Here is a 15,948-nt window from a genome sequence, read left to right as displayed (position 1 = left end):
TAGGGGTTTATTGTATGAACATTTATTTGTAAGGTAAGATAAGATGATTTAACTTTCATACTCGAAACCACGTTGTTTGTATTTGTTAAATATTGGGTTTGGGAGGTGGCGAATAACGAATACGATTTGTCCACAGTCGTATTCGAGTAATTCGAATTTTCGAATGTATTGTTACAGCCGTAAAAATAATACATTGTTAAATTAGATGCATTTACGAAATCATGACTTCATAATTTGATTTTGTTCAGGGCCAGGACTTTAACACAGTCAAAGCATGTGTGAATTTAAACCCAAAACAATTTGTAGCGACGAGAGAAATGACATGTTAATTCCAAAACTTTTCAAGTGCATAACAACAAAATTGTTATGGGAATCGAGTCAGGAACTATTGCTGTGTAGTTTTATTTATTTTTATAATTGTGAAGGAGGAAATATATACGATCCAGAATTTGTGACTTGCTCATGTGTTAATTTCTTGGCAAAGCTTATATATAATGGTAGATGTTAGTTGGTCTTCCATATTATGTGCAGGAAATGTTAATGGCTTAATTATGTACAGAACATAAGTAAATCAGGAGTGTGATTTTTCTGTAGATTTCCGCGGATCGGGTTGTCCGGGGTCATTTCTGTGATTTGTGTAAATTCGTAAAAAAATGGATGAGGGGGATACGACCTATTTTGCGGGCGTTATTCATAAGTGGTGCAAAAAATCCGCGGATCAGGAAACCTCTCCGCGTATTACACTGGTAAATTCTTCCTGAGCATTTTTTTTTAATAAGCGATGTCATTGGCTGTCGTTTCCCAATCTTCCAATTAAAATCGCTCTTTTAAATTGCTGATTTGTTCGCAAGTGGGGTCTTTGTGAAGCAAAAATAAAGATTATTCAAAGAACGAACAAATTTCACATAATCTCACAGATTGAACAATTATTGATTGACACATTTAAATAGGAAAGGGAAGAAACAAAGTGGATATTAATCAGAAAGGGATACCACAAGCAACGTTAGCAACGACCTGTCCGCCATTTTCTAGACAAGCTACATGTTTAGGTTCACTTTTATTCCAACGAGTTTCTTTTGTTTTCCTCTTTAAAAAACGATTAAAAATGGTTAAACGGTGTCAATGGGGATTATGTAACTCGGACAATCGATATCCTGAAAGATTAGTTGGTGACATTTAATTTATATCGTTTCCAAAGCCGAAAAGAGATCTTGAGAAGTGTAAGAGATGTATAAATACATGCGGTCGTCACCACGAACAACTGAATGTCAACACTGTCAAAGACAATTATAATATATTTTTATCGGATATACTAGCATATTTAAATAGTTTATGTTATCGATCTGATTATCACATAATATTTCACGTTTAAAAAAAATAGTTTTATCAGTTACTAGGTCATTAATAAACAGAAGCGAGGTTCATCTGCATTACTTAAAGAGAAATAAAACCCCAGCATGAAGCCTAATTCATGCTGTGTTTTATTACTCTGATAGTAATGCACTTAATTGACATCATACATGTTATTTGAAGGTGACATGTGATATATTATCTTATTAACGGTATCTACACATTTGCACTCATGTGAAGTCACCAATAAACGCTTTTAATCCACACTAGGAGCTCGAATGCCTAGATCTCATTTTTTAAACGAGTTTCGTTTATTTTGTTCGGATTAAGAAACGGAAATGAAATATGGCAAAATCGGTGTAAAAAGGGTTAATGCAACTCTGACATTTGGTATCCAGAAAGATAAGTTAGATGAATTAAATTTATACCATTTCCAACGCGGCAATGCGGTCTTGACAAGAGCGAGTGGAAGCTTCAAGAATTACGGAGATCCCCTTTATAGAACATTAATTTATTTCACAAACTTGAAATGTCATATAAGCAATAACTAAGCATTATTAAGTATGTATTATGTCACGTGTGCATGTAAAATAATTGAGAATTTTGGTACCCAATTCGTGTAACTTTACGAAATCCCCGTTAAAAATCGCGTTTCTGTGTGTGTCAGAAACAGGTGAAAACCATTTTGTTATTATTTTAATAAAGACTTATAAATGCTATTGTAAAAGAGTTATTATTACTGATATTAGTTAACCAATAAATGCGGTAACTTCGGGGAAGTCGGTACCTGCGCGAGCGTCTGATATTGGTAGCCTTATTAATTTATAATAGCCTGACCGTATTCCATTTCGTACAACGCTAATTTTATATCAGACAATGTCCAAACTTATTGTGTTGTTTTTGCGCTTTAAATTATAGTGATTGATAAATGTCCCATAAGCAATGTTTAATATGATTAATATCACTTTTATACACAATAACATGTGGGATTGAGGTACCCACCCGGCGTCAGAAAGCGTGTAAAACTTCACCGAATTCCCAGTTATAAAGCGCTATTTCGTGTCAAATACACGGGTAGGGGGGAATGTTTCGGTAATAATTTTGTTAATAACACGGGTAAATACCGGTGAAGTGTTAATTTATTGCAAATACCACGATTACACGTAATAACGGGTTCGATTTCGGTAAGCGCGCAAGCGTTTGAGAGCGGGTTTAATGTACCGATATACCCGTTATAAATAGCTGATGTTCTCTTTAATCGTATATTTTTTGCATTTGCAGAATAACTAAATGGCATCAACCCCTTTACAAGTGTAATATGGTGTTAAACAACTCCATAAAATCATCCGGAATATCGTAAATCTATATGCAGTCTATAGGCAAAGAAGCCATTTTGGTGTTAGCTTGTCTAGGTTTTCTTCCCGCTGAGCCACGTGATTAAGTGGGCGGAGCGATCACTGATAAGGCGTCATGTCAATTGTTCCAAAAGGGTCATCCAAGAGTCTTCTTCTTCGCCGAAATGTTCAAACTTTGTGAGAAGATTGGTTCCAATAATGTCTTGACCCACATGAAATCAGTGTAATAAGGGGATAAAAGCTTTGTGAAAAGTCACAGTTATTAAAAACATCACAAAAAGCACATCAGGTCAGTTTAGTTCATTAACCCATTTATGCCTAGTGGACTCTCCCATCCTTCTAAATTGGATCAATTTATTTCCAAAATTAGGGAAGTCTATTATACTTTTTTCTATATTAAGAATATTTCTTACAGAAATTCCTTGAAGCAAACAGCGCAGACCCTGGCCACATCATGCGGCGTCTCATCTGGGTCTACTCTGTTTGCCAAGGCTTTTTTTCTAGACGCAAGGCATAAATGGGTTAAGGGTCTCATATGGGCTCACCAGGGCCTTTGGCCTAAAGGATTTAAACAGATTTTGAAAAACACGAGTGAAATGACCCACAGAGTTATTTAGTTTGTTCGTTCTTGCTAAATTATCTGTAAACTGTTTCTTAGTATACATTTTAGTCAAATATTATTTGATTTAAATAGATATTGTTGATTTACTTTCTGGTAACATTTGCATCATTTGAAAGGCAGATAATTAGCAGGAGTCAAAAGGGAGGTAATTGCAAAATGCTTTTATTAACTCCTTCAGTGCTGGAACTGAATTTTGAAGGCCTTTGCAAACAGTTTGGATCCAGATGAGACGCCACAAAACGTGGCGTCTCCTCAGGATCCAAACTGTTTGCTTTTCTTATAATATTCTTTGATAAAAAATCGAAGAAAATGCTAATTTTAGAAATTCAGCAGACAAATTTTAAGCAGACGACAAATTTCCCAGCATGCAAAGGGTTAAAAAGCAGGATTCTGCCTCAATTGTTACCCCTGCGGTCCTCTTGTTTTTTCGCAGTGCTGTGGATGACATTCCCCATGCTGATGAGACTCGAACGTTAATTAAGGATATCTGGGATCTCCGTATGGCCAAGCTACGCAGCAGCATCGACACGTTTGTGAAAAGCGATGCAACACATGCAAAGGTAACAATTTGTGGATATGTGAGGACTCTGATTTATTATGGGTTGACTGGCTTATATTGTTGTCATAGTTTGAATTTTTAATAAACATTAGATATTTTTTCCATTTTTAAAAAAATGTAACATCGCCTACATTGGTCTGTATAAAAATGTGTAGTTTTTCAAAAAATGGGTATTTGGTAGACACACAAATTCATGGATTTCCAATTTGGGGAAAATGTCTGATGTGTTTGTGTTAAATTTGTAGATCTCTTAACCCAAGAAATCAACCAAAATCAACCAGTCCCATAAATAATGATGAAATATGAAACCAGTCCATGGCAACTGTGAATGAAAATGCAAGAGCCATGGATGAATTTCCATGCCAAGTCTTGAGAACATGTACATATTTTTATCTGCCTGTGCCACACTTAACCCTCTACCACTCAGTTAGGCATTTTAATACATTTGTTGGCCCTCTGAAAATCTGATTAAATTTTAGACCTGTTTTTAATAGATTCATGTTTTAAAGGCTTCATTTCCATCTCTTAGATACGGATGAGAAGCAAACAGCATAAAACCTTAACTGACTGCGAGTAACATGCAGCTTATTCAGGTTTTATGCTGGTTACAGGGGTTAACGTAAGAAATTGACACATGCCCGGGGGGCAAGTTACTTTGAACATCTACTTGCCCTCATTAAAAACTGGTAGCCCTATTTTGAAGTCAATTTTTTATTGTCATTTGATCTTTAAAGCATTGATTCACATGCATTATTATGCTTGATTTAATTTCAACTATAAATCAATGTATCAAAAATAAAATATTAATCGTTTTTATAATATAAAGTTGTCAACAAAACAAAATCTGGACAGTTTTATTTCATTGAATAGTCACTTTTGAATACAATACATATGAAAAGTTTATTACTATTGAAATTTTTAAACGGTATACTTGTCACTATATCTAATCAAGTTATGGCATAGATTTAAAGGGGGGAGGGCTTAAAATAGTACTGACACAAATCTTGCATTTCATCAATAGCGTCTCTTTATCAAATTCAAGCCATGGAAATTCATCAAGCCACGATGTTTGAAAGTTATGCTTTCGTGATTCATTTTCATATTTTCTCTTCCTTTCTTTCTCGGATGTTTTGGTTTTGAAAAGATCGGCTGGACACTACCGTCTGCCATGTTGAAACGTCTGCAGAGTAGAACTTGTTTTGAGCGTTTAGATTGGCTTATACAACGCAAGCGACCAATCAAATCTCGTTTCACTTGTACGTGAGAAGTAAATATATTGACCCAAAGAAAATAAATATATAATAGGGAAAAGGTAAAAAAAAGCACGCAATTATGCTAATATGGAACGGACTTGCCTGGTGGACTATCTACTTTGGAAAATCACTTGCCGGCGATGATTTTAACCTGGCACGGGCGAGTGGGCCTCTGCTTAAAAAAGCCCTGTGGTTGCGTGTAGCATATAGCCATTTTCATTTTTGCTTCTGAGCGCAAAAGGGTTAAGATTTCTTCGATCATCTGTGTGGTTACTGGCCCTGTGTTAACCCATTCCCACATAGAAGCAAAGTGAAAATGGCTATGTGCAAACAGCATAAAGCCAGAACAGCCTGCCAGTAATCACAGTCTGTTCAGGTTTAATGCTGTTTGCTGCTCATCAGTACCGGTACTTAAGGGTTTGAAATGAAGCCTTTAAAATTTGAATCTAGTAAGAAAAGTCTTAAATTAAGTATAACTTTCTAAAGGGATTACAGATGCGTCAAAATACTAATCTAAGTGGTAAAGGGTAAATCATATCTATGTTTGTCTGTCTCGTAGTTGAACCACCTGACCTTGATGGAGCTGAACACCGTACGTCCCTTCCTGACAAAGGCTCTTGACCAGCTCAATGTTCTCCGTAGCAACACAGGGCCTGGCGCCCAGTACACGCAGGACTGATGTACGCTGACTTCAGCAACTAGTTATTGACTGCAGGACTAAGTTATTTTCTACTGAGGGCGTATTTTGTCGAATTTGGTGTCAGAAATTCGTCCCCTTTGCCCCCCCAGCAAAATAATTAAAAAGTATATATTTGTCACCAAAAATAACAAATAATTTCCATTGAAATAAAAACCAATTAAATAGTGATTTTTTATGAAATTTAGTTAATTTTGATAAAATGCTATAAAATCATTGTCTGTGATTGTTTTAGATAAGGATATATATTTAAAGAAACTAAGTATTCATTTATTAAGATGAATTCAAAATATTCTTTATATATTCTCCTTGTCAGTTACTAAAATTAGGTCATCAATTTGTGTACATTTGAACAGGTGAGTGTCAAGGCCATTATGACCCTTTTGTTATTATATTCTTTACTACAATAAAAAAAAATTCCCTGACATAGCTGAAATGTTAAATGCATCTTCATTTTATGATATCATCATAATATAAAGTTCATAAGTAATGTCATGAGTTTTTTCACAATCGGGGGAACGCGGCCTGTTGCCCTTTAAAGTATGTGATGTTGCTTTTTGGGGTAAAAAATGGCATTTTTACCCATGAAAAGGAAAATTGTGATGCAAGAAATATTCGAGTATGTTCATTTTAAACCAGGTTTTCCGAAGGCTGGCTGGCGGGCTGGCGGAACAAGCTTGTCCGGGCCATAACTATGTCGTTCATTGTCAGATTTTAAAATCATTTGGCACATTTGTTCACCATCATTGGACGGTGTGTCGCGCGAAATAATAACGTCGATATCTCCAAGGTCAAGGTCACACTTTGAGTTCAAAGGTCAAAAATGGCCATAAATGAGCTTGTCCGAGCCATAACTATGTCGTTCATTGTCAGATTTTAAAATCATTTGGCACATTTGTTCACCATCATTGGACGGTGTGTCGCGCGAAATAATTACGTCGATATCTCCAAGGTCAAGGTCACAGTTTGAGTTCAAAGGTCAAAAATGGCCATAAATGTCCCTTGAGATATAACCTTCATATTTGGTATGCATGTGTATATGTACAAGGCCTTTCCATACGCACAACAATTTTGACCCCTGTGACCTTGACATTGAAGTAGGGGTCTGCGTTTAGGTTTCAAAATCTGCGTTTAGGTTTCGAAAAATGCTCGTAACTTCTATGCCCCTTGAGATATAACCTTCATATTTGGTATGCATGTGTATATGGACAACGCCTTTCCATACGCACACAAATTTTGACCGTCCGAAAAAATTACGAATTAAAATTCAAAGGTAAAAAATAGCCATAAATGAGCTTGTCTGGGCTATAACTATGTCATTCATTATGAGATTTTAAAATCATTTGGCACATTTGTTCACCATCATGGGACGGTGTGTCGCATGAAAGAATCACGTCAATATCTCCAATGTCAAGGTCGCCACGACTAAAAATAGATTTATTTTAAAACAAACTTACAAAGGGGGTTAATTTTGTTTGTTCATTTCAAAAGTTCAGTTTGAGTTGTCTCCCTTTATCAGATTTTTTTTCACAATGAAAACCTGGTTTTGTGACAATTTTGTCCCTTGTTATGTACTTGAACCATAATGGAAAACCTTGTTCATCTGCTGGGTCTCACACAAGCTAACCAAAAAAATTATTACTGTAAATCACTGTGTTATAATTCACAGTGTATTGTTTACTTAAGGCTTGATTGGACCGCAAAACAAAAATGCACCGACCTCATAATGAATGTTCTTGTTGTAACTCAGAATAGTTTACCACCTGGGGGGGCACCTTTAAACGGCAAGTGTTATGCAAGGTCAAACACCCTTGCTGAGGGAAAGAAAGTTGTCATTATATGTGCCTCCTTTTTTTAAACAATAATTGTTGTTAACTCGTGGTGTTTGTTAATGTTTGGAAAGCATTCACATTTGTCAAGAAAAATAACGGACACTTGTTTATGAAAAAAATAGTGTATCATCATGTCAGAATTGATGTCGTCTGGTGTTGTGTAATTTAAGTGCTGTTTTGTATTGTAAATTAATTGTTGATTTATGTATAACATAAGTGAATAAAATGTTGAATCCCCAATATTTACCTAGATAACGGAGTTATTTTCCAGTTTTTATGAGACGTGGTCAGCACATTTGTCGAAATTATATCTCAACTGAGTTTAAAGGGCACTGGTGTCCGCTAAGGGGCAGGGTTGTTTTTATGTCCCCTAGTTGGTACTGGGGGACATATTGTTTTTGCCCTGTCTGTTTGTAGGTTTATTTGCATCAAACTTTAACATTGGCCATAACTTTTGCAATATTAAAGATAGCAACTTTATATTTGGCATGCATGTGTATCTCATGGAGCTGCACATTTTGAGTGTTTAAAGGTCAAGGTCATCCTTCCAGGTCAAAGGTCAAATATATGGGGGGACAGAATGTTTCACAAACACATCTTGTTTTTTTATGTCTTCAGATAAACCTTGTGAAAAGTGAAAGTCAAATGATTAGTCATATTTCTTCGTGAAACTTGGTCAAAATATACTTTAATGAAATTTCAAACATGTTCGAAAATGATTATGGTACATTGAGAAACATGGCCACCAAGATGCCAGTCATATTTCCTTTTCCGGCTTAAAAAATAGTGAAATCAGTTTTAGTGAAACTTGCACAGAACAATGTTCTAATGACATCTTGGCATAGTCCGAAAATGCAGCCAGTCTCAGGGAGTTCAGGAGTCAAAGTGCCCCAAGGTCTAAAAATTACGAGAGGTCAAATTAAAAATGATTCTGGTCAAAATACTAAAGTAATTTAAAATGTTCCTAAATGCATGTTTAAGGTTTTGTAATGGCTTATTATTTATCATAATAATGAATACAACATTTTCACAAAATCTTTATTAATTCCATAAAATATTATTTCCAGTCCTTTTTTTTCTAGTTCCAACTGTGTGAATTTTTTTTTGTCAAAATGATGCAAGGCTAATGTTTCGCAGGAGTTAAAATTATATAATTTCAACTTGCTTGCATCAAAATGCAGGATTCTGCTTGAAGTGAAATCACGGAGTCTTGTTGACCATATTAATTTAAATCATTTAACTTGCTAGGTCTGCATCTTTGCAACCTGCATAGATAATTTCAATAACGTACCTGTATCAAATTTTAAGTTATTCACTGTAAACCAATTATCTTTTTTTAGAAGCAGATCAGTTAAGTTTCTTTGGTTTCAGGTGAGCACACCAGGGCCTTTGGCCCTCTTGTTAACCATGCAGTCAGTGTTTCATACAACATTACATGATAAACTTGATTTAAATAAATCAATTAAGTCATAGAACAACATTAAAATATTTTATTATTTTGAAATATTTCTAAAATACGATTTATCTTACACAATAATAATAACAATTTATGTACAGAATATCACAGAATATTTTTCCTATGAAAATACATCATTCAAGAGGGACATTTTAACAACCATCTGAAACAACACCAGAAACGTGTAGTAATTGTCTGTATAGAAAGGAAAAGCACAAAATTATACGTTCCCTTTTACATAGATACAATGTCAGAATATACCTGTCCATAAAGTACTCGCAATGGAGTTTAATACCAAATATGGGTTAACGGTTGCATAATTGATGTATGTGTCGCATAATATATCATTGATCTTTGTTGCCTCCTTATATTGAACACAGATTAACACCAGTTTCACACTGTGTTCATAAAAGACCCATATGTGTGAAAGCAAATTCACCGGGGATGAACAACTTTTGTCACGTGACCGCAAAAGTCAACGCCGGTTGCAGAAACAGATTGTAATCTTGTACATTAAGGTAAGTTTTGTTGTTTTTTCATATAATCAAAATTTCAGTTTTTAACAAGTGATAGCCTATGACACAGTATACTAAATAAACTTTTATTTGAAATGATTCCATTGCCTTTACTGTTTCCACTTTCCGAGAACACTTCGACACAAAATTCTGAAATGCATTGCAAACGCTGTTTGTTTATGTGGTGTTGATGATTTTCTTTCAACAATATTGGTTTAACGACTGAATTAGTATGATTTTACACTTCATTTTAATATATTTAATAAGATTCATGACAAAAATAGCGGTGCAAATTGAAAAATATCTTATTTTTTTGTTTTGTTTTGTTTTGCAAACGCAGGTTGGTATTTCTTGAGCAATAGGAAATGGCAAACGCAGGTTGCGAGAATATTCAAAGGATAATGAAACGCACACTGTACACATTTTTGAAAGTCTTCTAAAATATGATATGGTTACAAATACGAAAATATTAACTATTCAACACAATATATGACTACGGAACTTCAATTGAGGACATTTAAACAGAGCGGAAATATGCTTATCAACACATTAAGTACTGTTACAAGTATATTGAACCACAACGTGCGTTGCCTCCTTTAAGCGGACCTCGAATGACGCTAAACGCGCCAAAACTCACGAAAATCCCGTGCATTAGTAAACACGCATGTTTATTGAACTGTGACGAAAAGAATAGCAGATAGTGTGTCACATCCAATCACTTGCGTTTCATATCTCTTTTGGTGTAGTCTTTAAAACTTTATAAAAACATTTTAGAAATATATTTTAACAAAAAGTAATTCTTTCATTACAGAAACATGACGCTCGTGTGTGAAATCTGTGGAAAGACATTTAAATCGAAGTGGGGGTTAAAGCTTCATGATAAGCGCCACAGAGGGACTGGACGATTCGCCTGTTGTGGAAAAACATTTTACACAAAACAGGCGTTCAACAGACACAGGTTTGTATTTTTTTTGTTTTTAGTACAATGCTAGGTTCTGTCGGTTTAAAAATCAAGATACAATTCAACATAGGTCATTGCATTCTGAGCGAAAGTATGTTTTTATAACCTAGTTGCAAAGCACTATTTAAAATGTTTTGAATGGTGTTTTCGAAAAAAGCCGGCTTTAAAACACTTAACACATTATTACTAGTGTGGTGCATATTGGTGTGCTCATTATAGTATTTAGTTTTTAACGACCATAATTGTCCAGATAAATTTCAATGCAAATTGTCACTGAACAATTGGAATTTACACCGTATAAATCCAGAATGTACGCGTTCCGATACTTCACGTATGTAATTGGACCCTTAAACATATTATTTAATGCGTATTTTGGATTTTGAAATGCGTAAATACGCGTTAACGCGCCTTATCTGGAGCGCTTCTGACGACCATCATTTTGTTAAGTTCCACATTGTTATGGATAATATTCTGTGTGTATTTTTCTGTATTGAATAATAATTCAACAGTTCCATTTGTTTTTGTTATATAGATGCAGCATTCATGGTGTTGAAAAGCCGTTCCCCTGTGAACAATGCGGCAAAAAGTTTTCAACCAAAGATGACCTGAATCGTCACGTCCGGAGGGAGGTTGCTGCAAAGCAATTTACCTGCTCAATTTGCAATGCAACGCTCCGGGAGAAAATTGACCTTCAGGCCCACCTTGCCACCCACAATGGAGAGAAAAACTTTGCTTGTGATATGTGTGAAAAGAGGTACAGGCACCGCAGTAGTCTATCAAAGCACAGATCTGCAAAGCACCGGGCCTAGTCATCTGTTGCATGACGATGATAAGACCAAGAATTATTTTTAATTCTTACCAATGTGCCGTGGTTATTTTCTTAATTATTGAAAATACAGACTGTCATACAATAATATATAGTATTACGCGTGTTTTTGCGTCTTAAACATTGTGTTACATATCGTTTATCTTGTGTTGTTTTGTTTGATATTCCTGTTTTTAATAAGATTATTGTTGTAATATTTATCATTCTAATTTAAAATGATTATGATAATGGTTGATCTCATACAAATTATTGTGTTCATTATTGCTCATCTGTGATTACTGTTGATCTCAGCCCATGAATTGTGATTTATATTGATTATCTGTGATTATTGTTGATCTTATCAAAATAATTGTAATTTATGTTGATTATCTGTGAATTTTTTATCTTAACCTATTAATAGTGATTTATATTATCTGTGATTATTGTTGATCTTATCAAAATCATTGTGATTTATGTTGATTATCTGTGATTATTGTTGATCTCAACCGATTAATTGTGATTTATATAACCAGTGATTATTGTTGATCTTTTCAAAATCATTGTAATTTATGTTGATTATCTGTGATTATTGTTGATCTTTTCGAAATCATTGTAATTTATGTTGATTATCTGTGATTATTGTTGATCTTTTCAAAATCATTGTAATCTATGTTGATTATCTGTGATTATTGTTGATCTTTTCAAAATCATTGTAATTAATGTTGATTATCTGTGATTATTGTTGATCTTTTCAAAATCATTGTAATTTATGTTGATTATCTGTGATTATTGTTGATCTCACCATATCCGCTGGAATATACATTTGAGCCGCGCTCTGTGAAAAGGGGGTTTAATGCATGTGCGTAAAGTGCAGTCCACATAGGCTAATCAGGGACGGCACTTTCCGCTTTTATGATATGTTTTGTTAAAAGAAAGTCTCTTCTGAGCAAAAATCGAGTTTATCGGAAAGGTTTGTCCCTAATTAGCCTGTACGGAATGCACAGGCTAATATGTGACGACACCTTACGCACATGCATTAAACCCCCTTTTCACAGAGCGAGACTCATTTGTAATCTGCGATTTTTGTTTATCTATTTCGAATCAATATGATTAAAATATATTTTTGGTGAGTTAGCTTTTTGTCTCATTGGAATCATTGTGCGAATTGTCAACAATTACATGTAAATCTGTAATTCCTTCTCAAGTTGCACATAGGCCAGTTTAATGTTTTGCGTATAAGCTATTATTGCGATACGGGATATTCTTTGCAGCAATAAAACAATTAATCTGCATATGTTTGGTTCGTTTTGTTGTTAAAGACACTGATCTTGTTTGCGTTCAACCGCTGGGTTTTTCAATGTTTTTCACAGTATAGTTAGACTTATCTCGGTGAAGTGTACTTTGTCATGGATGTAGTATGCCTTCAGCTTTATTTTAAGTATTATCTCCAACAATCATATTGTAAGATTGTCAGGATTCTCACGTTACACATAAAGACATTATATTGTATGACCAATATGAAGACACTAGTGATTTGCAAGGCGCCCATGTAAAGGTCAATAGTTATTATTATATTTAAAGTTTCGGATCAAAAGATAATGGTATACACCTAAAATGAAAACTATGTCTTGCAGAATAAGAGGAATCGATTGTTTTATTTGCTTCATGATACCTCTCTCCTTATAGGTCCACATTATTTATCATTATGCAACTAAAAGAAAGATACCTTTTTTTTAATTAACAAGATACAAGATACATGGCATTTTTTAGAAACTGTAATTTTAAAACTTGAAACAAATAACAGCAAACAAAATAAAGTTAGATCCAATATGTCTGTTGTTGTTTCAAATCCCCCAAAAAGGTTGAATATACCGGTAGGCCTCGTTAAATGAAGCATCCCACAGCGTCAATATAGGCAGCATATTATACGGCCCCAATATTGGTAGCTCCTCAATGCATAAACATAGAAAGAGCAACACAAAATCAAATTCAGTAGCATTACACGGAATCAATATAGGTAACGTTGGTTAACGAATATCAAAAATGACAGCTGTCTTTTAAAGAACTACAAACTGTCGTATGATATTATGATTTCCTTTTACGGGTCAATGTCAATTCCCATTTTTGATGTTAGAAGCATTTTGCTGTCATTTCGTCTTGCCCTCTCCCATCGGACACCCAACGTTCCCTTCTGGAGAGCGTTTCTGCTTGTTGACACGGTGTCAAATTTTCGTTTAGGTTCCTTCCGTTTTGGAATGTCAAATTCGTGGTCCCTGAAACATGATATTTGTTATCGAAAACTATTTATTTTACAACATTTACCATCTTATTTACTGAGAGCGAGTTTTTCAGCTTGACATCATCCGAAGCAAAGACAATAAAATGTAATCACATTTTATGTCGAATCATGAATTATTAACAGTACTGAGTATCATTTTCAGGCAATTATGACCCCTGTACTCGTCGACGGTTCGAACCCGTGTCCTAGACTCTTAGTGAATACATGAAATTGATCTTCTTCAACTTGGCAATTAACCTTTTTGACGACAGATGCAAATTAATCCTGTTGAATATTACGTATTGATAAGTTTATATAACGAATTTCACATTTTAGGAAACATCTGCATTAGACACATATAATCCTCTTCATTACAATGCATTTTCTGAGCACGTGCCTCAGTGTACAAAGCATACCTTTAAAATAAAATAAATGTTGACTGTCTCCTGGCAATTAAATAATGATTCATTTTAAAAAGACTTTTGTTGTAGACATCTCTAAACCTAAAACGTTTTTAAATAATTTTAAATCACAGGATCTTGGCTTACTTTAATCTTATTTTTCGAATGATGTCATTCTGCTGTTGCGTATTGCATCCGTCACTGTTGGTCGGCTGTGCAGTGCTGCTCTCAGTTGATCCAGTCAAGCCATACACATGGGAGCGACTAGTACGGTAAAAAAACTTCCTGAAATCATAAAATTTGATTTAGATTAATTGCGGAACAGTAGCAACACTGTAGAGATGATTCTCACAGTTCTTCTATAAATTGTTCCCTCAATCTTCACAGCTGAGCAAAACATATGCATACAATTGTGTTCATTCAAATTGCATTCTTTAACTACCAAATCTTAATATTAAGATAATATTTAATATTAAATATATTTGGACAACTAACAAAACAGCATGAGAAAAATAACATTCCGACAAATTATTTTTCAATTCTTTTGAGATCTTCATTTTACAATACTCCGCTCCGAATCGCGATTTATTTTATGATGATAATGGCGATGAAGATGGAGATGATGATGATGAAGATGTTGATGATGATTTGATTTGAACAGTACATATCGAGTATCGCTTCGTGTGTCGTGTGTCGCGGTCTGAAATTAGACCGCGTTACACGAAATTCGGATAATATGGGCGATATTTGAATAATAAAATATCGCGCGTCGCCGCGACTGTCGCGCAAAATATCGTGTATCGCTTCGTGTGTCGTGTGTCGCCCTTGATGAAAGAAGGGCAAGAATATAGATGTCACTATCCGGATTCCGTAATCTTAACCAACCTGCGTTTGCCATAATCCAGCTTCAGCAAACTGCGTTTGCTCAACCAACCCGCGTTTGTAAATTTTTGAAATAGCAAGAACTGCCCAAATTAAATATAACAACAACAACTTATATCGCAAATACAATAAATCATCAAAAATTAAGCATCGTGTGCTCTCATTTTTCTAGAAATATGATTTATTCGTGAATGGAAAGTAAAAAAATATAAAATCAAACTGCGTTTGCATCGAAAATCTAAAGTTTGTGTCGAAGTGTTCTTAAAAACTGCAAAGCTTCGAAACAAGTGCAATGCGTCTTAATATGCGAAAAGGTATGAAGCATGTCATAAGCTTTGTATTGTCCAGAAATTTTAACATATTCTCTATAAAAAGATGAAAATTACCTGACGGAGCGGGATTCCTGATGTAATTCAACAACCTGCGTTGACTTTTGTGGTCACGTGACAAAAGTTGTTCATCCCCGGTGCAAATGTTCTCATCAAGTTTCATGAAGATCGGACAATAAATGTGGCCTCTATAGTGTTCACAAGGCAAATGATGACGACGGACGCACGACGGACAAAAGGTGATCACAATAGCTCACCGTGAGCACGTTGTGCTCAAGTGAGCTAAAAATATATCATGCAACGTTTTATCAGGCAGATATAAATGTGGTGGTATGATAAATTCTAATACACTGTGCTTTATGACTAAAATATCAGTAAATTACACATAGTTTGCATAGCATCTTGTTGAGATTTTTTCAAATCATATTATAAGTTAACAAATTGAATCTCAGCTCAGATATCCTTAGTTTGACCTATTGACAATTTTTCGACTCTTTGATGCGATCTGATCACAAGAAAAATCTGATTATTGAAAATAAAACATGTCCATTTTAGTGAAATAAGGGCTACACAGACCTAAAAATTGTCCTAAATTAAAAAAAAACATTCGCTTTTTCAACACAGGTTTCAAGGTTATATGAAAACATACTTTT

The 15,948-nt window shown here is 34.7% G+C and overlaps 1 protein-coding gene and 2 long non-coding RNA genes across 3 annotated transcripts; 2 read left to right on the top strand and 1 right to left on the bottom strand.

The window, feature by feature from the left end:
- The first annotated feature begins 1,001 nt into the window (after positions 1-1,001).
- LOC127882087 (DNA replication complex GINS protein PSF2-like) lies at positions 1,002-7,905 on the top strand. Its single transcript, XM_052430525.1, has 3 exons — positions 1,002-1,049; positions 3,761-3,887; positions 5,699-7,905. Exons 1-3 carry the CDS (start codon positions 1,042-1,044, stop codon positions 5,816-5,818), a joined length of 255 nt encoding a protein of 84 aa, XP_052286485.1. The 5' UTR covers positions 1,002-1,041; the 3' UTR covers positions 5,819-7,905.
- Positions 7,906-9,552: 1,647 nt separating this feature from the next.
- LOC127882090 (uncharacterized) lies at positions 9,553-12,697 on the top strand. Its single transcript, XR_008050398.1, has 3 exons — positions 9,553-9,642; positions 10,451-10,597; positions 11,133-12,697. It is a non-coding gene; the product is annotated as an uncharacterized LOC127882090 (long non-coding RNA).
- A 426-nt stretch (positions 12,698-13,123) lies between these two features.
- LOC127882088 (uncharacterized) lies at positions 13,124-15,446 on the bottom strand. The gene is made up of 3 exons (XR_008050397.1): positions 15,353-15,446; positions 14,232-14,369; positions 13,124-13,678 (listed from the first exon to the last, which is right to left on the bottom strand). It is a non-coding gene; the product is annotated as an uncharacterized LOC127882088 (long non-coding RNA).
- Positions 15,447-15,948: the final 502 nt, after the last annotated feature.

This window comes from Dreissena polymorpha, chromosome 5 (genome assembly GCF_020536995.1).
Source record: "Dreissena polymorpha isolate Duluth1 chromosome 5, UMN_Dpol_1.0, whole genome shotgun sequence".
Classification (NCBI taxonomy): domain Eukaryota; kingdom Metazoa; phylum Mollusca; class Bivalvia; order Myida; family Dreissenidae; genus Dreissena; species Dreissena polymorpha.
Note: the sequence above shows the minus strand (reverse complement) of the source record. Positions and strands in the feature narration are given on the sequence as shown.

Excerpts from the sequence above, each read along its gene's own strand:
- LOC127882087 (XM_052430525.1), top strand. Across the intron at positions 3,888-5,698 it reads GCGATGCAACACATGCAAAG|TTGAACCACCTGACCTTGAT; the intron begins GTAACAATTTGT and ends TCTGTCTCGTAG.